This window comes from Centruroides vittatus, unplaced genomic scaffold (genome assembly GCF_030686945.1).
Source record: "Centruroides vittatus isolate TY-2023 unplaced genomic scaffold, ASM3068694v2 contig_357, whole genome shotgun sequence".
Taxonomy (NCBI): domain Eukaryota; kingdom Metazoa; phylum Arthropoda; class Arachnida; order Scorpiones; family Buthidae; genus Centruroides; species Centruroides vittatus.
This window is the reverse complement of record NW_027122180.1, coordinates 1,641,197-1,660,018: the sequence shown is the minus strand read 5'-3', so window position 1 is coordinate 1,660,018 and position 18,822 is coordinate 1,641,197. Positions and strand designations below refer to the sequence as shown.

Genomic DNA, 18,822 nt, shown 5'->3' with positions numbered 1-18,822 from the left:
CTAGAAGGATGAAATGGGTGATTTGAGTCTAATTATTTTGTTGTTAATTTATAGTAAATTTTTTTTGTTGATGTGAAAACACAGCTCTTGAACAGAGAATAGGAAATGTCATATGTGTAGTGAATGGAAGATGTTAAGTAATTTTCTTGGCAGAAGGTAGAGTAGTTAGGAGTAGATGTCAATGCTTGTAGATTGTTTATATCTGGTGTCATTTAAACTTAGGCGGTGGTTACAAAGTTAATTCATTTATGCATTTCCTGATTGGTTGCGTGAAACTACTTGAGAGAAACTTGTTAATAAAGTGAACTAAAGTAAAGCAGTTTATTGTTTTTTTATATTTTAAAGACATATGATTAAGAGTATTTTCAATAATATTTTCAACTTAGATCTTAATTTTTAATTATTGAAAATTTTCATTAAATTTTCACTTAAATTTCTTATATAATTCTTTGCTTATATTTCAGAAATTACCAAATAAATATATATTGCTTAAATGAAAAACACATTGTGAATTAATAATAAATAAATATTTCATTCATACTTTTCAGCTCCATTACCAAACAATGAATATACAATTCCCTTTTCTCCATATATTCCTGTGTCTCTGTCTGTTGCCTAAAAATTTGAAAAATTAGCAAAATTTTAATATCTGAAAAATTTTATAGTTTTACATTTATTAAGTTTAATTTGCATATTTTTATCTTAAAATTATTGTACAATAACTTTACTATATCTTATTATATGAATTTTTTTCTAAGAATCTGATATAGGTCTAAAAATAAAAATTAATTTTAAATATGTATGGAATGAAATCTTGATTAATATAGAAATCTAGTGTTACAATTAATAACCAAACTGACAGATATACTTGTTATGATATACATGTTTTATCAAAACATGTGAAACATGTAAATATATATATATATGTGTGTAGTTTATCCATAAACTACATATATATATATATTTGCTTTCATGTGGAATATCTGTAATCATAAATAAAGTTTAATTAATGTATTATATATTTTATAAAAAATACTGTAAAACTCTATTAAAACATTATTGGTTTATTCAAAGTTAGTATTAATGTGAAATAGATTTGCAGTCCATGGACAAGGATAGGCATTTCAATGTTAAGGAGTTTAAGTGCAAAATATTGGTTAATATGTAAAACAAAACTTCTTGTAGCCACATAAATTTAATAACAATTATATTACAATATATAAGCATAAAGCTCACTGCTTCCAGTTTCCACAAAGTTACATGAGCCAAAGAGGAAAACACAAGACATATGACCATGTTTTTCAACTATAATGTTGGCCACAATACTTATAATATTAATATTGTTGTTGTTGAGCATTACCAACAATCCTCATTCCAACTAGCAAAATTACTCTCTCTTAAAGTCAGTGCTTTGTACACTGACAATGCTGAACAATTTGGTTAAGACAGTTGACATGCATTGGAAACTGAAAATTTTGTTGTTTACTTTTTATGTCCTGTTAGCACTAAGAGAACTTTTTCCACACAGGCCTACAAAGGGATGCCATGTGTTAAGAGATGGGCCTGACATATCTGGGACAGACTGTCCCTGAATAGTTCCTGAGTTTTTCAATCTGCCCAAATTCTATCCCAGGCATCCCAGAATAGTAGATACTTTAACCAGCTTGTCCATTTCACTGGTGAGGAGGCTAAAAATTTATAGGATTGGGAGATTTTTGATTAAAAATCTGTAGTTTTACAAAATAGTTATTATTGTTTATTATTTAATAATGAAAATAACAAAACACCTAAATTACAATATTAAATACTATAATTAGTTTGTAATTTTAAAATTAAAAACAAATCATTTCCATCAAAATCCAAGCAAATAATTTATTTTTAAATTTGTAGTTTCAGGCTTGCACAGCTCCTGGTTTCAATTTGGCCAAGTCAACCTATTATATTCAGCAGCTTTTATCATTGTTCTACCAACTCTAGCTGATAAAGAATCAATGCTAATTTTTTAATAAGTCATTGTATCTCAATAAAATGTATGTTTGGAGTAACACAAAAGTTTATTTGCTTATTTATTTTTTAAACATATCTAAACAAGATACATCAATATAATGAAATAACTGAAAAAAAATTTAGCTTTTCTCTTTTGATGGTGTGATCATTATTTTTGTAAAGTTTGTTTAATACAAACCTCATTAACACAAAATGCCAATTTTTAAGTCCCTTCAACTTTGTATTAACAGAGTTTGACTGTATATTTATTATACAGTCATTATAAATCATTATATTGTTTTATTATATTGTTATATTGTTGTTATATTGTTGAATTATAAATCATATCTTTAGATTTTATATGAAAATATACAGTGTATACTCTATATCAGTGATTCTCAACCACTGTGCCACGAGATTTTTGAAGTGTGCCACTACTGCAAATATCCATACATAAGCGATGTCAGACAAGTAGTTTAATCGGTTCTACCTTCCTAGAGTGCATTTGGAAATTGTAACCGGTGTTACCGTTAACTGTTGGTAGACCTACACATTTAGAAAATGTGATCTAAATAACCAACTGTGTTTAAAAATCACTGTTATGTCATCACTGGTTGTCCTGCAGTACTTACCGAAGTAATCGTGTGTGCCACCAAATTTTTAAATTATTAAAAGTGTACCATGACAAAAAAAAAGTTGAGAATCACTGCTTTATATACTTTATATATATATATATGCAGTCAAACCTCCATATTATATGTTTCTCAGTTGTATGTTTTTGTAATTATATGTTAAGTATTTTCCAAATGATATTTTCTCTATTATAAAACAATTCAGTTATACATTTTCCATTTATACAACTTTGCACTAATATATCATATTTTACAGTACTTTATAGCAGTGATTCTCAAAGTGGGGGTCATGAAAAATATTTGGGGGGGTCGCTGAAAAATTGATTCCAGATCACTTTTTTTTCAAATATTTTATAAATTTACTAAGGATTCATGTTTAGAAATAATAGAAAAAATATATATATAAAATAATTTTTACTTAAATAAATTGCATGTATAAACAATAAAAATAATATAAATATTTAAATACGAGCCTAAATATAATATTCATAAATTTGTGCGCTATTGGGGAATCCCCTGAGTTCCACTCTTTGCCTAAACTATCGTAGAACAACATTGTAATTTGGAACAGTGTTCACTAGCAGCATTGCGTCTGTAGGTAAGTCGAGTTAGAAATACAGTAGAGCGTCGATTATCCAAAAATCGATCAACCGAAAGCATTTCAGTTGGCAAATTCAAATTTCCATTAGTGCTGTGGCGCTACAATATTTGGCCATGTCTTGGGATACTTCAATATTATTTTAGTTGATATGCGTTTTTAGCTGGCAGCACTGGCGCAACCATGAGAGGGTACTTAAAGATGTGCCAGTATTTGAATGAGAATTTTTTCCCATCGTGAGTGGTAAGTTTTGCTTGTTTTTCTGAGGACTGTGTTGTGCTGAATTGGAACGTTTAGAGACTAGATTAACTTCTGAAATATAACTTTTTTTTGTTTTTATATTTTTCAATATATTTATTTTGTTTGTGAAAAATAAAGAAATAATTAAAAAAAAATTTTGTTAGTCTTAACATTGACAAAAATTCAATGCAAAGTGACATGCAACAGGGAGAAATTTCAACATGGAATAGATTAATTAAACAAAAGAAATTAACTTCTCCTGAATTTAAATTGACCCCCTACCTCCGGAATGTTTTTCTACACATACTCATTCTTCGGGGGTCGTTTGAAATTTTTCAGTGCAAAAGAGGGATTACAGACCAAAAAGTTTGAGAAAACACTGCTCTATAGCACTTTTTTTCTCACTTATGTGTTATTCACTTTTTGAAATAGAAAAATAAAAATGCAATTATTAAAAAAACCAAAAAAGCAAATTATGAATTCACTTTGAGTTAGTCCACACTGATAGCAAAGTGCTAAAAATGAAAAAAAGCAGAGAAAATAATATGCAACATGTTACACAATTTCTGATAAATTTTTCTGTTCAAATTATTCCACCAGTCCAACACATTGAAAATTTTAAATTTCCATATTTTGTAGTGTGAATAAATTTTGCTAGGCAAATAAAACTTGCTTTGCAGTTTCTTAATTGTTTTTGTTATTTGTTGTCAGTGTGAGCTAACCTTTAGAATGAATATTCATTCTTTCACATAACTGGAGTTTTGGCAGGAGAAGATATCAGTTATCCATTAAATAAAATAAGAAACAAACAAAACTTGATCAATTTAAAAGTATATGACTTAATTTTACAATATTTTATACGTTGTTCAAATATATTATATATATAGTAAATTGAAACTTCTTTGTTAAGAATTACACATACAATTCCAGTTGTACAGTGTTAATATGTGTTATGCTATACTTTTGTAATGACTAAAATCATTCTGGAAACAATTCAATACCAGTTTCACTTGTACATTTTTCTCACTTATACAAACAATATTTTTCTTGGTTTCTTTGAAAAAAATATAAATGTGATATATATAATGATTTTAAAATAATCTGACATCTTGTTTATTTGTTTATATTATTATTATGTTATATTGATAAAACAAGCAATATTTTAAATTTTATATAATAATCCTAGTTGAGTAGATTCTATAGATAAATAGTTGATAGTATTCTATTCCTATTTTTTACTAATTATTATATATTAAGAGAATACTTTCTAAATTATTGATTATAATTAACTGAAAATGATAATTGATGCCAGATAATTATGTTTGCTTTATTTTTAATTATGTACTATATGCTGGTGTGAAAATTCGAACCCGCCCAGAACTAAACCGTTAATAATAAAATATTTAATTGCTTGGTTCCCACGGAGAAAATATGAATCAGGAGGAACAAGAGTTGAAAAACGCGGGTTAGCGAAACTGGAAAACGTGACCGAGACGATAAAAGGGAGACGAGAGCGGGAAAAGGGGTCGGTTACGTTCTGTCACTTTGACGGTGTGTGTGTGTGAAAAATCGAGGGGAAACTGCCCGAAATCGAAGGAATACGTTGACCTAAAGGACCAACCCGGATCACGAGGTATGACCCGAATTTATGTAAACTCTCCCTCTGCGGATCCGAAAAGAGGAGACTGTCGCGCGCCTCTTTTGTAATTGTAATGTTAGCCTTAATAAATCGTTGTTGTTGTTATTATCCGTTGTAATGTCCTTTATTCGAATACTGTCACCGCCGCTCTACCGTCGAACCCATCCACTTCCTCCACTCGCGCAGAACGCGTAACGCGTAACACTTCAGAACTGCCATCTTGACGTGGGCAGGTCTAATGGACCTGTGAGCCGAAAAAGGAGGAACGAGACTCCGTCCGTCTCCCGGCACCCACAAATCGGTGTCAGGAATGGGGTTCGAACCCCACGTATATATGTAAATTGCATACCTCTATCCGAGAACAAATAGAATTCTCATGTCAATGACTGTTTATAATTAACTTTTTGTGAGTACCAAATAGGACGACAGCCTCCCCTTAACGGAACCCTCACCGGAACCTCCAACTACCCACCGAAGTTAGACACCGACACCACTACCCTACAACGAACTACGAAAAGTCACTACTCCTCTGAATCCTCCAGCCATCAAGCTCCTGTTTATCTCCAACGAACAAGCCAGCAAGGTAGCACCATCCAACGAACTCACTTCCACAAAGGAAATATAACGAACACTCAAGACCTTGAACTTTCACTCTCGTACCCCAGCGACACAAAAAAGCTACATTGACACCACGTGCCAACGGGAAGAACGACTTTACTTCCGGGAACTCTGTTATTGTTTACAAACTAAAGTGACTGTTTGCAACACAGAACTCTGTTTTAACACAGGAAATTATTGTAACGGGCACCCGAATAATCTTTTATTGTCGCGAAGGAATAATTTGTTAAATTTGCCATGTAAATCATTGTCGCGAATATTTAAAGTCGCCATGTAAATCACTAGTTAGGAAGGGAAAAGTGCCCTTAAAATAGCCATCCTCCCCAGCAAAAAAATCGAACCTGCCCTTCAGGGACAGCTACGATTTTAGAAAGCCCAAGGTGGTGTGAAAATTCGAACCCGCCCAGAACTAAACTGTTAATAATAAAATATTTAATTGCTTGGTTCCCACGAAGAAAATATGAATCAGGAGGAACAAGAGTTGAAAAACGCTGATTGGCGAAACTGCAAAACGTGACCGGGACGATAAAAGGGCGACGAGAGCGGGAAAAGGGGTCAGTTACATTCTGTCACCTTGACTGTGTGTGCGCGCAATATCGAGGGGAACCACCTGAAATACACGGAATACGTAGATTACGAGGACCGACCCGGATCACAAGATATGACCCGAATTTATGTAAACTCTCCCTCCGCGGATCCGAAAAGAGGCGACCGTCGTGTGCCTCTTCTGTAATTATATCATTAGCTTAAATAAATTTTTGTTGTTGTTATTATCCGTTGGCTATGTCTTTTATTCGGGTATCATCACCGCCGCTCTATCGTCGGACCCATCCACTTCCTCCACTTGCCTAAAAACGTGTAACGCATAACCCTTCAGAACCGCCATCTTGACGTGGGCTGGTCTCACGGACCTGTTAGCCGACAAAAAGGAGGAACGAGACTCCGTCCGCCTCCCGGCACAGCCACACTTGTATGTAATTTGAAAAAATTATAAAATGCTATTAGCATTTCATGATTTTTCCACAGTAAAGATTATTAATTTAACTTTTAATTCTAGATTTATTAAAACTTTAATTCAATCAAGATTAAATTAATACTAAAGATTAAAACAAATATAAAAATTTTTGTATTAAATCTGAAGTTTAATAACATTTGATTTTATAAGTTTTAGACTTTCAAAATGAATAAAATGCATTTACCATTATTGTTCCTACTACAGTTCCAGCAGACGCATTCTCAATAATAGTTGCTTCATATTTTTGTTTTTCAAACTGTGGTAAATTATCATTAACATCCAAGATGTTAACAGTTACTGTTGCAGTACTTGACAATTTTGGATCAGTAAATGCTTCAACAGCTGTAACCTAGAAAAGTATGGTACTGTATACTAAGCATTTAGAAAATTCTAATGTCAGCAAAATTGAAAACCATTTGTTATTTATTCATGAAAAAATTTTTAAAAATAATCCAAAATGTAAGAAAAAATAAAACATAGAAAAGTTACAAGTTAATTATAATTTATGTTTGAAGTAAGGGCTGATTATAAATACTGGTATGAAAATGTGATAATGTTTATTATCCCATTGTTACCATCATAATTAAAATGTATTTGACAAGTACAATTTATAGAGTTCAGAGAAAAAAATTATCAATATTCATTAAAATGTTCATAAAACATTATCTATATTCCACTATCAATATTACTGAAATTAAGTTTAAGGTAGTCACCAATAACACTTCACATCAAACAAGATATAACTGAAAGAATAACTCCAACTTTCAATGTTAAATATTGAAAGTTGGAGTTATTGTTTCAGTTATAAAATACGTTAATCATTTATGTTAAATTTAATAGAGGAAAATTAGTTTAGATTCTCTATATATTTTTTCCATTTATTCTATTTTTTATTCATTCTGCCCCACAGGCACTAAGAGGGCCTTTGGATGTCCATCATGGAATAAGAATCACAAAAGCTGGGTTATGAGAGACAGGGCCTGACATATCAGGGACAGACCATCCATAAACAATTCCTGGAATTGCTCATTCAAATTCAAACCTGGATCCCCAGAATAGTAGGTTGATGCCAACTGCCTCAGTTGGCCAGTTGACTCTCTAATAGTTTTAGATTAATTAATAATCCTCTTGTTAGTAATTTGTTAATTAAAAAAATTAGCAAATAGTTAATTTTTAGTATAATTAAATAATTAATTTAATAAATTTTTTAATGTTAAAATTAAGTTACATAAATTTTCTTACCAATAAAATATATTTTCTTTGATTAGGATTTTCATAATCTAATGGTCCATTCATTACTCTTATACTGATAGATGTTGAGCCAGTGGCAATGTGTGGTTCTACACTAAATATATTTGATGAATCTATGATGTTTATATGAAATACTGAGTTTGAACCCTAAAAAATTTGTAATTTTTTAAAAATATTATACATTATTTCTATAATTTTCCTTATATTCTTGAATAAAGTTTTATACAAGTAAAAAAATTGTTTTGAACCTTACATAATTTATTATAAACAATAAGAAATTGCCTTGTATTAAATAAATCAAACTTTTAATGAAAACTTATTTTAGTTTAAAAAACCATTTTAATCATTTTTAAAAGAAAACTATGAAACTAAAATAGAAAATAAGAATGAAAGAAAACAAAATAAAAATCCTGGCAAAAACAATTGGACAACACAATTATAAACTAATCAAAAGTAAAATAACCTTTCTTAAATAAAAATTAATTCAGTCAGAAGTTAAAAAAAATAAATTGCGAGATTATATAAAGTACAAAGGAGTTGAACCAGAGAACTTTAGTGATTTCTTCGATAGGACAAATTGATAACAAACATGCTTGATAGAGCAGATGCTTAGAAGGGGGAATCCATTTATCTCAGTAGGGACTAGACAAAGACAACTATCCAAATTAACAAGATAACCCTTTAATTTTCCTTGGAACACACAATACATCCAGGGAAACACACAGGAATGTATGGAGTCTGACAATCCAATCTACTGAATAGCTTTAACACACAATTCTCCCGACAATAATATGCTACAGAATTCCCATAACACACAGACATAAAATGTATCAACAATGAGTTTAAAGTGTACCTCTTTTTTTACTTCTTATTGGACAGGAAACAGTTTGAAAACAAAATCTTACCACTGACCTAGTTGTACAGTCTTTACTTTCTGGCTTCCCGACTATTTTATTCACGCACTTTCACACACCACACTCTTCCCCACTGACTCTTCCTTCTCTCTCCACTTCTGTTCTAATTTCTCGAGACACACCCTCCAATAAATCTCCCACCCTAATTTACACACCTAGATTTACACAACTCCTCTCCAACGAGTCGGACCCACCACGTGGTGAAGGGGGGTAGGAAAAGACGTAAGGCACAAAATTATAGAATAAAGCAATTCAAAAGTAATTGTAGATTAATATAAAAACTGATGATAAAACATTGGATCTGGAATCTGGACTGAAAAAGTTATTAAAAGAAAATAATACAGGTACATAGACCTATGATGTGGTTATAATCTTGATGTTTTTAAACATAATTTTTATGTATGTAATGTATTTTAAAAATACTTTGCTTTTGTTTTTGATTTTAAGTTTTAATATTATTTTTATAAGCTTTATATTTAGATTGTAATGGATAATTCTTCACTCTAAAAATATTGAATTTTATCACTTTATGAATACTCTAAAGACAAATACTTTTATAAATAATATAATCTAAGTAGCCATTAAAAATTTATTTTTAATTTTTTAAATTCTTTCCACTCTTCAGTCACTAAGACATGTCCTTTTTCATATCTGTTATAAGTTCAGCCAGATGCACAAAGCATACAGCTAGGTGTTGAAAGATGAAGTCTGACATATCAAAATCAACCTAATGATGAAAATTTCTGAACTGATAGACTCAAATCTAAGTTTCCTAAAGTGGAGCCTTTACTGTTTCAGTCATCTGACTATATGAATTTTTTTCTTTTTAAATAGAAAATAAAAATACTGCTATAAAAAAAGGCAATTTTTGTTTCTCAGGAATGTATAGAAACAGAAATAGTTGACTACTGAATATTTATAATAAAATATGGATCAATTGAAAAGTGTTCATTGTAAATTTTATTTATTTTTTTAAACAGAATTATATGAAAAAAGTGAAGAAATAAAAATATTCAATTCAGAGATAAAACACTTTAAATTTGGATACATCTACTGTATTTTTAATATTCTAATTTCATTTATACTTCAAAATTGAAGTACTCATTTTCTATTCCATTGTTTTAATTGTTAAACTATAATTAAAAATATTGAAGATACTTACAACATCAGGATCTTGTACAAACATATCCAAATTAGGTAAAGGTGTACCATTTGGTACATTTTCATTAACATTTACTGTATAACTTATTCTGTTAAAAGTAGGAGCTTCATCATTGACATCTTTAATAGTTATTGTTACTGATTCAACAGAGACAGTTTCAGAATCATTTCCAGGAATTCCATCAATTAATTCAATAGCCTAAAAATTTTATTTATTTTTTAGTAAATACAAAGAGTTTATTAAAAAATATACTATTATTATTACCTTTATTTTAAACTTATAACACCATTAGTAGAAGAATATAGCTCTTTATCCAATGGTTTTATTGTTCTTAATTCTCCAGATTTATAATCAATTGCAAAAGAATCTTCAGGATCTTAATAAAGTTTATAATATTTCATCAGTGAATAAATCATCTAAAATTTTTATGGATAAATTTGAATAAAGAAAATAAAAAAGACTAATATTAAAAAATATTTATACATAGAAATATAAAATTCTAATACTTTAAAAATAAATCTTTATAAATATTAAGTTTTAGATGATAATAATTTATGTAAGATGTTACTTATAAAACTGACTTGTTAATAATTCATAAACTATTTCATGGGGTATTCCTTGATCTCCATCTTTAGCAGATACTGTCATAACAAGTGTTCCCTAGAATAAAATTTACCTAATTCATTAAGTGAGGTAGCATAACATATGTCTGTGAACTAATAATCAATTACAACAAACATCCCACTCCACTTTCAGACATTTTAACTCTTAATTTTGTATATTATATGGATTAAAAATATATTAAAATATTTTTATAGATTTTTTTATACATTAAAAGTAAATTAACTAAAGTAAGAATATAATATAAAATCAATTGACTTTTATTTTCAAAGGAAATAAAGTATAAACAAATAGCTGTAAATATAAGAAAATACAATATGTTAAAACTTTTGATGTTTTTGAAGTAATATTAATTCCATCTTCAAAATTATAAAAATAATGAAACTTCAAAATGGAAGGCAGATATTATATAGCAGAACATAACAAACAGTTATATTATTTAAAGATTTGTTTATATGCAAATTGCATTATTTGAAAATATATACAGGTAGGCCTCCTACAACGCCAGGTACCTTTACAACGCGTTTTCGTTCCAACGCGGTTGGAAAAATGCGGAAATTTTCTTACAACGCGGTTTAGGGTATTTTAGAAACGAATTATCTTTCATATAACAGAAAAAATCGCAACGGATCACATAAGTGCAGTGGAACTTGATGAAACAAGCACAAGATCTTGAAATAAGGCCAGTCAAACATTCTCAAACAACTATAAATATGTGACGACAAGGACTGAATTTGTGAGCATAACATTATGTTTGCTTTTTGATTTTGACTTGAATCATAATCTTGTTTAGTTTTTATATGATGTTGAATTTTATTTAAGCTTTTTATGTATATAAATTTAAAAAGTGATGAAAATGTTACACCATAAAAGGCAGTTTCTCTTTTTAGAACTGAATCCGAGTTTTTGTAGTAAATTCGTGTCTCCTATAACGCGATTTCCCACAACGCGGTATTTTCAAGGAACGTATCTACCGCATTGTAGGAGGCCTACCTGTAGTTTAAAATTTAAAATTCTGAACTGACTAAAATATAACTCAAATTGTAATTAATAATTAATTATTCTATTTAAACAAATATTCTCTTTGTAAAAGAATAAAACTTTTTCATCAAGTTTTTAGATAAAAATAATTAAAATGCTTAAAATATAATTACAGTTAATTTAACATCAAATTTTCCTTAAACTAAACCTAATTATTATACAGAATATTGCATTATGTAATATGTACAGTACTGTACATATACTTCTTTATAAAATTCAGAATTCAGTTTCAACTCAAAATTAGCAATATTATTTATTGTAGAATGGCAATGACAATAACAATGAATTATAAAAATATGCAATTTTTCAAAAAAGGTGTTTAAATTTAAACTTTATTATTTTAATATAGTAAATAATCACATTATTTAAGAATATCCATTTTTACTTTATTTATTTTGATACTTTGTCAAATTTACATAAAGAATGTTCAATACCAATAAGTGATCGCATAATCTGCATATTGGCTGAATAGAAACTATTCAAATTATGTTAACTGAGTTTAAAGAAGAATATTATCATTGGCAACAAGAAAAGTTACTATTGTTAATAAACTAAAGTTACTATTTAAAATTATTTCATGAATCTATTATTCTTCACTTTTTATATGATAACTTTAAGAATAAAATTATTAAATATTATGCAATAGAGGTATAAAATTATGATTAGATTTTATAAATAAAGTACTAATATAAAAGTTTTAGTTAAATCAGAATGTGTTAAATAATGAGGTCGTTTGGAGAAAAAGTTTGATTATTTAAGTTGCAAATTTTCAGTTAATTCGATTTAAAAATATTATTTACTTTTTATATAAAAAAAGATCTTTGAATCCATTTTATTTAGACATAATAGTTAAGTTATAAGGAAAAGTAAAAAATTAATAACTTTTAAGAATTAAATAACAAAATAACAAGTATCTTGATGTAAAAAATTAATATATTTTCAATATGTGCCTTATTTAGTTGAAGTTGAATTCTTAAACTGTTTCTTCTGAGAATTCATCTCATATCTTTTGTTTGTTAAAATACAATAAAAATATCAAAAATGTTAAATATCTCATCTCATCTATTAATCATTTCTTTTATTTTTATGATGTAGTAATTAAATATCTGCTCCTTTCTAACTAACTAATATTTTGTCTTATTTTAATTAAAATAATGAGCCAAAACAATAGTAAAATAAAATATTACATTATTTAAAACATGTATGATTGTTATTAATTAAAAACTTCTTTCTTTCATTGAATTTTTCCTATAAATTTTAATTATTTTCATTAGTATAGGTGAAATCAACAAAAAGCTGAAATTGATAGTTCTGCTGTTATAAGCAGAACTTTTAATTTTAGCTTTAAGATTTAAGACTAACCTTAAAGCGATTAATCTTATTAAATAAGCTAAAATTAAAAAAAGCTGTTTTATATTATTGTAATTATAATATATTGTTTCATTTCAGTTAAAAGATATGAAAACTTATTAAAAAAGATATTTTTACCACTGGATCATCTTCATTCACAATTCCTGTTAAAGAACTAGTGAAAATAGGTGGTTGATTTTGAACATCTCCAACATTGACAATTACAGCAGTTGTAACATTATGGCTTCCATCCTATTAAAGATTTGAATAATATAAATAATTATTAAAGTATCAAAACAATAAAAATATTATCTTAATGTAATAGATCTAAATTTTTAAAAAATTTTATATATTTTAATTATTTAATAAAATCAATGAATACATTTTTTATCTACAATATCTACTTATTTTAAAATACTTTCAAAAACACAATTCTTTATCTTTTAATGAAAAAAAAAATCCTATTTACAAATAAAAGAAAACAATTTCACAATAATAATATTTTTTAGAAACTTAAATCAGATTATTTTAAATTAAACTGTAATAACAATGATGAAAGTAATGAAATTTGGTATAAAGACAGGCAGTTAAGCTGTGATTAAGATTCTTTTGCATAGTAAATTAAAAGAAGTTAATGATTTTGACTTATATATTAAATTATAACAAATATAATTAATTATAATATTTTTATCAAGTTCAGCTGAAATGTTAATAGGTGAAAAAACATGTTTATATAACATTTATCAGATGTACTCAGTAACAGATTAAACAAAAAACTAATGTTTCAAATATTTGTATTCAAATATCAATAAACTTTAATCATGTAGTCTGAACCAATTACGGTGTGTAGATGATGAAAACAAATGTTTTTGAATTCCTTCCGAGTCCTTCATCAGGTTTTTCAATGATTCCTTGATGGTTTTTCATTTTGGAATAAAATTCAAACAAGAGAAAAGGAATTGTTTAAAAACTGATGAAGGATCGGAACGAGTTCAAAAATGTTCGTTTTTATTTGTTTTCATTAACTACACACCCGTAATTGGTTCAGAATAAGTGATTAACTATATCCCATTGTGGTGAATAGTTGTTTAATAAACTTTAAATTTGTATTAATAATCTCTTTAAACAAAAAAAAGAAACCTACAATCCAGCAGGAACTTCTAGAGAACAAATGTTTTCAACTGTATTAAACAGTCATTGTCAGCTTCAAAACTGCATATGGGAGGGAATGCAGTTTTGAAGCTACTATGTTACATTACTATGTTAGCCAGATCTGGTTAACATTAAAAGGATTGAATACACATTAGAATAATAGTAAATTGCAAACCTGACAGTGAAAATAACTACATTAAAAATGGAAGAATGGAAGAAGGATGAAATAAACAAATAATTTAAGAAGTAATGAGAGTCTGTAAAAATTAATATTGACGTTTATGTTAATTTTGTTAGTAATATTGATATTTCATTTAACTATTATATTGATAGGTGAAAGTTAAATATACTAATGAAATGATGTCATACTAAAATAAATATATAGATTTTGCACTGATATCATAAAAATTGTGAAAATTGAAATAAACTCTAATATACTATATTTTACTGGATATATTAATGAAATAAGTATTTGTCTACAAATTTTAAATCAATGTTTATCTTAATCACTATTATATTTCTATTATCTGGTATTATCTTAAAAATCATTCCATACTTATTGTTCTTACCTGAGAACCATTACATAAAATAATTTTTAATAGTTACAATAGAGAAACAGCTAATAAAAGGATATGATATAATACATCCCACATATCACTAACACATTAATATCTATCAGTATAAAAATAAACCAATACTTTAATTTTATTCTATATTTTAAATTAGCACTTAAATTGAAAAAAGAAAAATTAAATGTCTTATAAAACAATACCAATATTCATATATTATGTTCTTTAATTAATATTAAATTAATTTAACTTACTGTGGCAAGCAATTTAACTTGATATATATATGCCGTTCAGCATAATTTAGATGTTTTCTTAATACAAGATGAGCTAAAACATTGTGTGGTGTTGCAGAATAACTGACAATATTAAATTTTTCACATGCATCTGGAAACTTAAATAAATAACATTTATTATAAACTAAGTTTTTATATTGAGAATAGAATAATGTAAAAATAATGATAACTAAAGAGATTTTTAGTGTATTATTTTTACGTCATTAATTTACCTTACATTAATCCCCACCCTTTATCACTCCATTTACCCATTAGATTTATCCCTTTGAGAATATTAAGTATTTCTCAAGTTAAAACTGAAACTTAAAGAAAAATAAGTTATGGATGTTCCCATCATCCAAAAAGCAGTGACTGACAAATTAAAAACAATCCAAAAAGAAATTTTATGCATATCTCTGAAAATTATATGACCACAATAAAGCCTACATATTGACTATAATAAAGCCAATGGATTATACTTTAAATAAAAAATATGCATTATCTTTCCCTCATATACTTTTTAGTTTTTACAATTACTGTTCAAAAATTTTATGGTCTACACTGTGTATTTCATTAAAATGTAGGTTGTTTTACAAGATAATAAAAAAATTACAATTGAAATGTTTACTTAATGCTATATTATTGTAAAAATGGATTCAAAAATATTCCATTTCAATTAAAGTTATTGACATTTGAGACTAGCTTAAATTTTTATGAGTAAATATTTATAACTTATAAAGAAACTGTAATTTTATTTTCAATAAAAACTTACAATTAAAAGTTAATAAAGACTAAACTTTACATGAAGAAAATGCAGTTTTCATAATTCATTCATTCTCATATCAGAGGAATAATAATTCTATTTGGTGAAGTCCACCTTTCATTACAAGCTCTACACAATTTTAGCATATTGAGATGGGAGAGCCTAAAATAAAAGATGGACTTTATCAAATAGAATTATTGTTCCTGTGATGTGAATATGGATGAATTATGAAAACTGTGGTTTGAAGATTTTCTTCAGGTGAAGTTCAATTAAATTTGCAATTCAGTTTTTAATACTTCATAAAGACATACTTTATTTTATATAACAAGAGATTTAAAGAAATGCCAAATAACAAGTACCATAATCAAATTATTTGAAAAACTTTTAACCTGAAGATGCTTTGAAAGATTTCAATGCTTTCAGAAATCAAAATTTGAATTACTATATCCGAAATGATTATTACCAGACTATTAGAACCAATTATTAGTGCTTTCTAAATATCTTTTTTACTCTTTCAACCTTGTTGGCACCATTAACTTTTTTAACCATTGACATTTTAAGTTATAAAACTTTTGAAATCTCTTGTTAAACTTAATCTTGAACTTTATATTAAACTTAACTATGAATTTTTATTCAATACTCACTATATATTTAGAAATATAGAAATATTAATAAGCATTAAAAAAATGACTCCAAGTTTTTCTTATGTTTGTTCTAGTAAAAATATTTTATTTATATAAGATTTCATATAATTCCTTAAAATTAATAATAATACACAAAAATACTTCGAAAACGTTTAATATGCAGCTAAAATTATCACAATTAATCACAATTATCACAACTAATTAATAATAATTTTTTATTAAACTAAATTCCAAAAGATCTTTTGTTCTATCATAAATAAATAAATAAATAAATAAATGTAAATTATGTAAATAAATATTTTTGTGATATATTCAATTAAATTGCAATAAAAATTTTTACCTGTGCATGAAAAGAACAACTGACTTGAAGAACATTTCCAATATCATCAGCATCAGTTACATTAATTCCTTTGAAAACTATCATTCCTATTGATGCATCCTGCCATGGAGTATTTTAATTTTATATTAATAATAAACATTTAAATATTGATTTATTTTTGTAAATATTTAGAACTATGTCTTTCTGAAATTAAATAAAAATTAGTTCAATAAAATTATTATCTGAAAATAATCATTACTTAAACCATATACTGTATTTGCAAATCACTAGAAACAATATAAAGCTTTTATCATTTCAACTATTTATAATTTAAATTTAGAGATCATTTTAAATTAATAGTAGACTATCTGACATATTTAATTACCGTATTTTACGGACTATAAGCCGCACCTTAATTTTTAAGCAATCTTAAAAAAAAAAAAATACCTATAAGACGCTATGGACTATAAGACGCACCTGAATTTTGGAGGCAATTTTTCGAAGAAAAAAGTGCGTCTTATAGTCTGTAAAATACGGTATACATGATTAAATCTTACATTCAAATATTTAATTTTGAAATTTATTAGCTGAAAACTAATCACAAAAGAAAAAAATTTCTTAATTTTTCAAAAAAAAAGAGTCTCCAAAATGTTAGTCATTTTACAATAACAGCAATTAATAACTTTTTGTCATTATTTTGTTTGATTATTCTAAAGCAATAAAATATTATCATGTTATTTTTGGATATCAAATCTGTTTTTGACAAACAATTATCTATTGATGAAGTTATTGAATTCAATATTTTAAAGATCAATATATATTTTTTTTTTATTAAATACAGGGCTATATTTTAGCCAGAATAGAATTATTAGGCTAAAAAATTCTACATTTTCAGGCAAGAAGTCTGGTGACTGGTGCAATAAAAAAACTTGGCCACTCTATTGGTCACAACAAAGACAATGGGCTGATTGAAGTTGACATAAAAAATAAATGGGATGGAGACTTCCCTTTTGTTGAAGGCCATCTTTTGATGAATGGATAATACTTTCTGATAATTGTATATCCACACTACATCTTATCAAGAAATGAGGTTTATGAATAACTGCTAATGATAATATTTTGTAAGGTAAAGGTAAAAATACAATTACTAAAAGGGAACCATTTAGCAACTGATACTAAATCAAGACACAACTGACAAGATAGGGAAAAAAGTTTAGATGGAGATATACAAAAAAAATATGGAAAATACTAAGTACTAAATGATATAATATAAAAATATATACATTTATAAAGAAAAATAACAAATACCTAGTGGTACAGTATTAAATACTGTTTTTTAGTTATTGTTACATTTTTCCTAAAACAGAACTTTACTTTTAGTCACTATATACATATACTGGCAGTAATATTTTCAGAGAAAGAATACTGGTTAAATATAATTGATTTTGTGTTTTTGAATTTAAATTTAAATTTTTCTATGAAGAAATAAGTTTCCTATAAAGAAATATGGCAAGTCCTGATTTAATGTCATTTTGTTTAGCATCACTGTGGAAAAACACAAATACATTTGTAATTATTTACAATTATTGTTGTATAGTCTTTATAAACAGTAAAATTGATTCTATGAGGTGGAAAGTAAATACTGTAGGTTACAAACATAATCCAATTAAAATAATATTAACTGATTTATATCTTGTTTATATCATTTAGCCTATGATAAAATTGGTTTATTGGGCTGTAATTTGAAAAAATTATAACCTATAAATTTCTTCTGTCATCCATCCATATGTCTTTCCTTAATCTTGAGAACAGAGTTGGATAGATGAAAGATGAGACCAAATATGGAAATCTTAGGAGCAGGAGGCCCCGATTAACTATATACAAACTTCTGCTGAAAACTGGATGTCACATTAATTCAATTCAAAAATTTTTCCCTGAAAGGTGTTAGATAGACGACTGGCATAATTCTATTGTTAAAGGAAAAGTATGATGTGCAGAAGTAAGCCACTAATTTGAAGTGGAGAGAGCATATATTT

At 27.2% G+C, this 18,822-nt stretch overlaps 1 protein-coding gene across 1 annotated transcript in view; it reads right to left on the bottom strand.

The window, feature by feature from the left end:
- The window catches only part of Cad87A (cadherin-87A), a 72,363-nt gene that overhangs the window by 45,547 nt on the left and 7,994 nt on the right, over window positions 1-18,822 (bottom strand). The window contains 10 exon segments of the mRNA XM_067269839.1: window positions 542-615; window positions 6,913-7,077; window positions 7,971-8,126; window positions 10,056-10,253; window positions 10,328-10,431; window positions 10,637-10,715; window positions 13,206-13,319; window positions 15,043-15,069; window positions 15,072-15,179; window positions 16,808-16,906. Of these exon segments, the coding sequence (XP_067125940.1) occupies window positions 542-615; window positions 6,913-7,077; window positions 7,971-8,126; window positions 10,056-10,253; window positions 10,328-10,431; window positions 10,637-10,715; window positions 13,206-13,319; window positions 15,043-15,069; window positions 15,072-15,179; window positions 16,808-16,906 (1,124 nt within the window).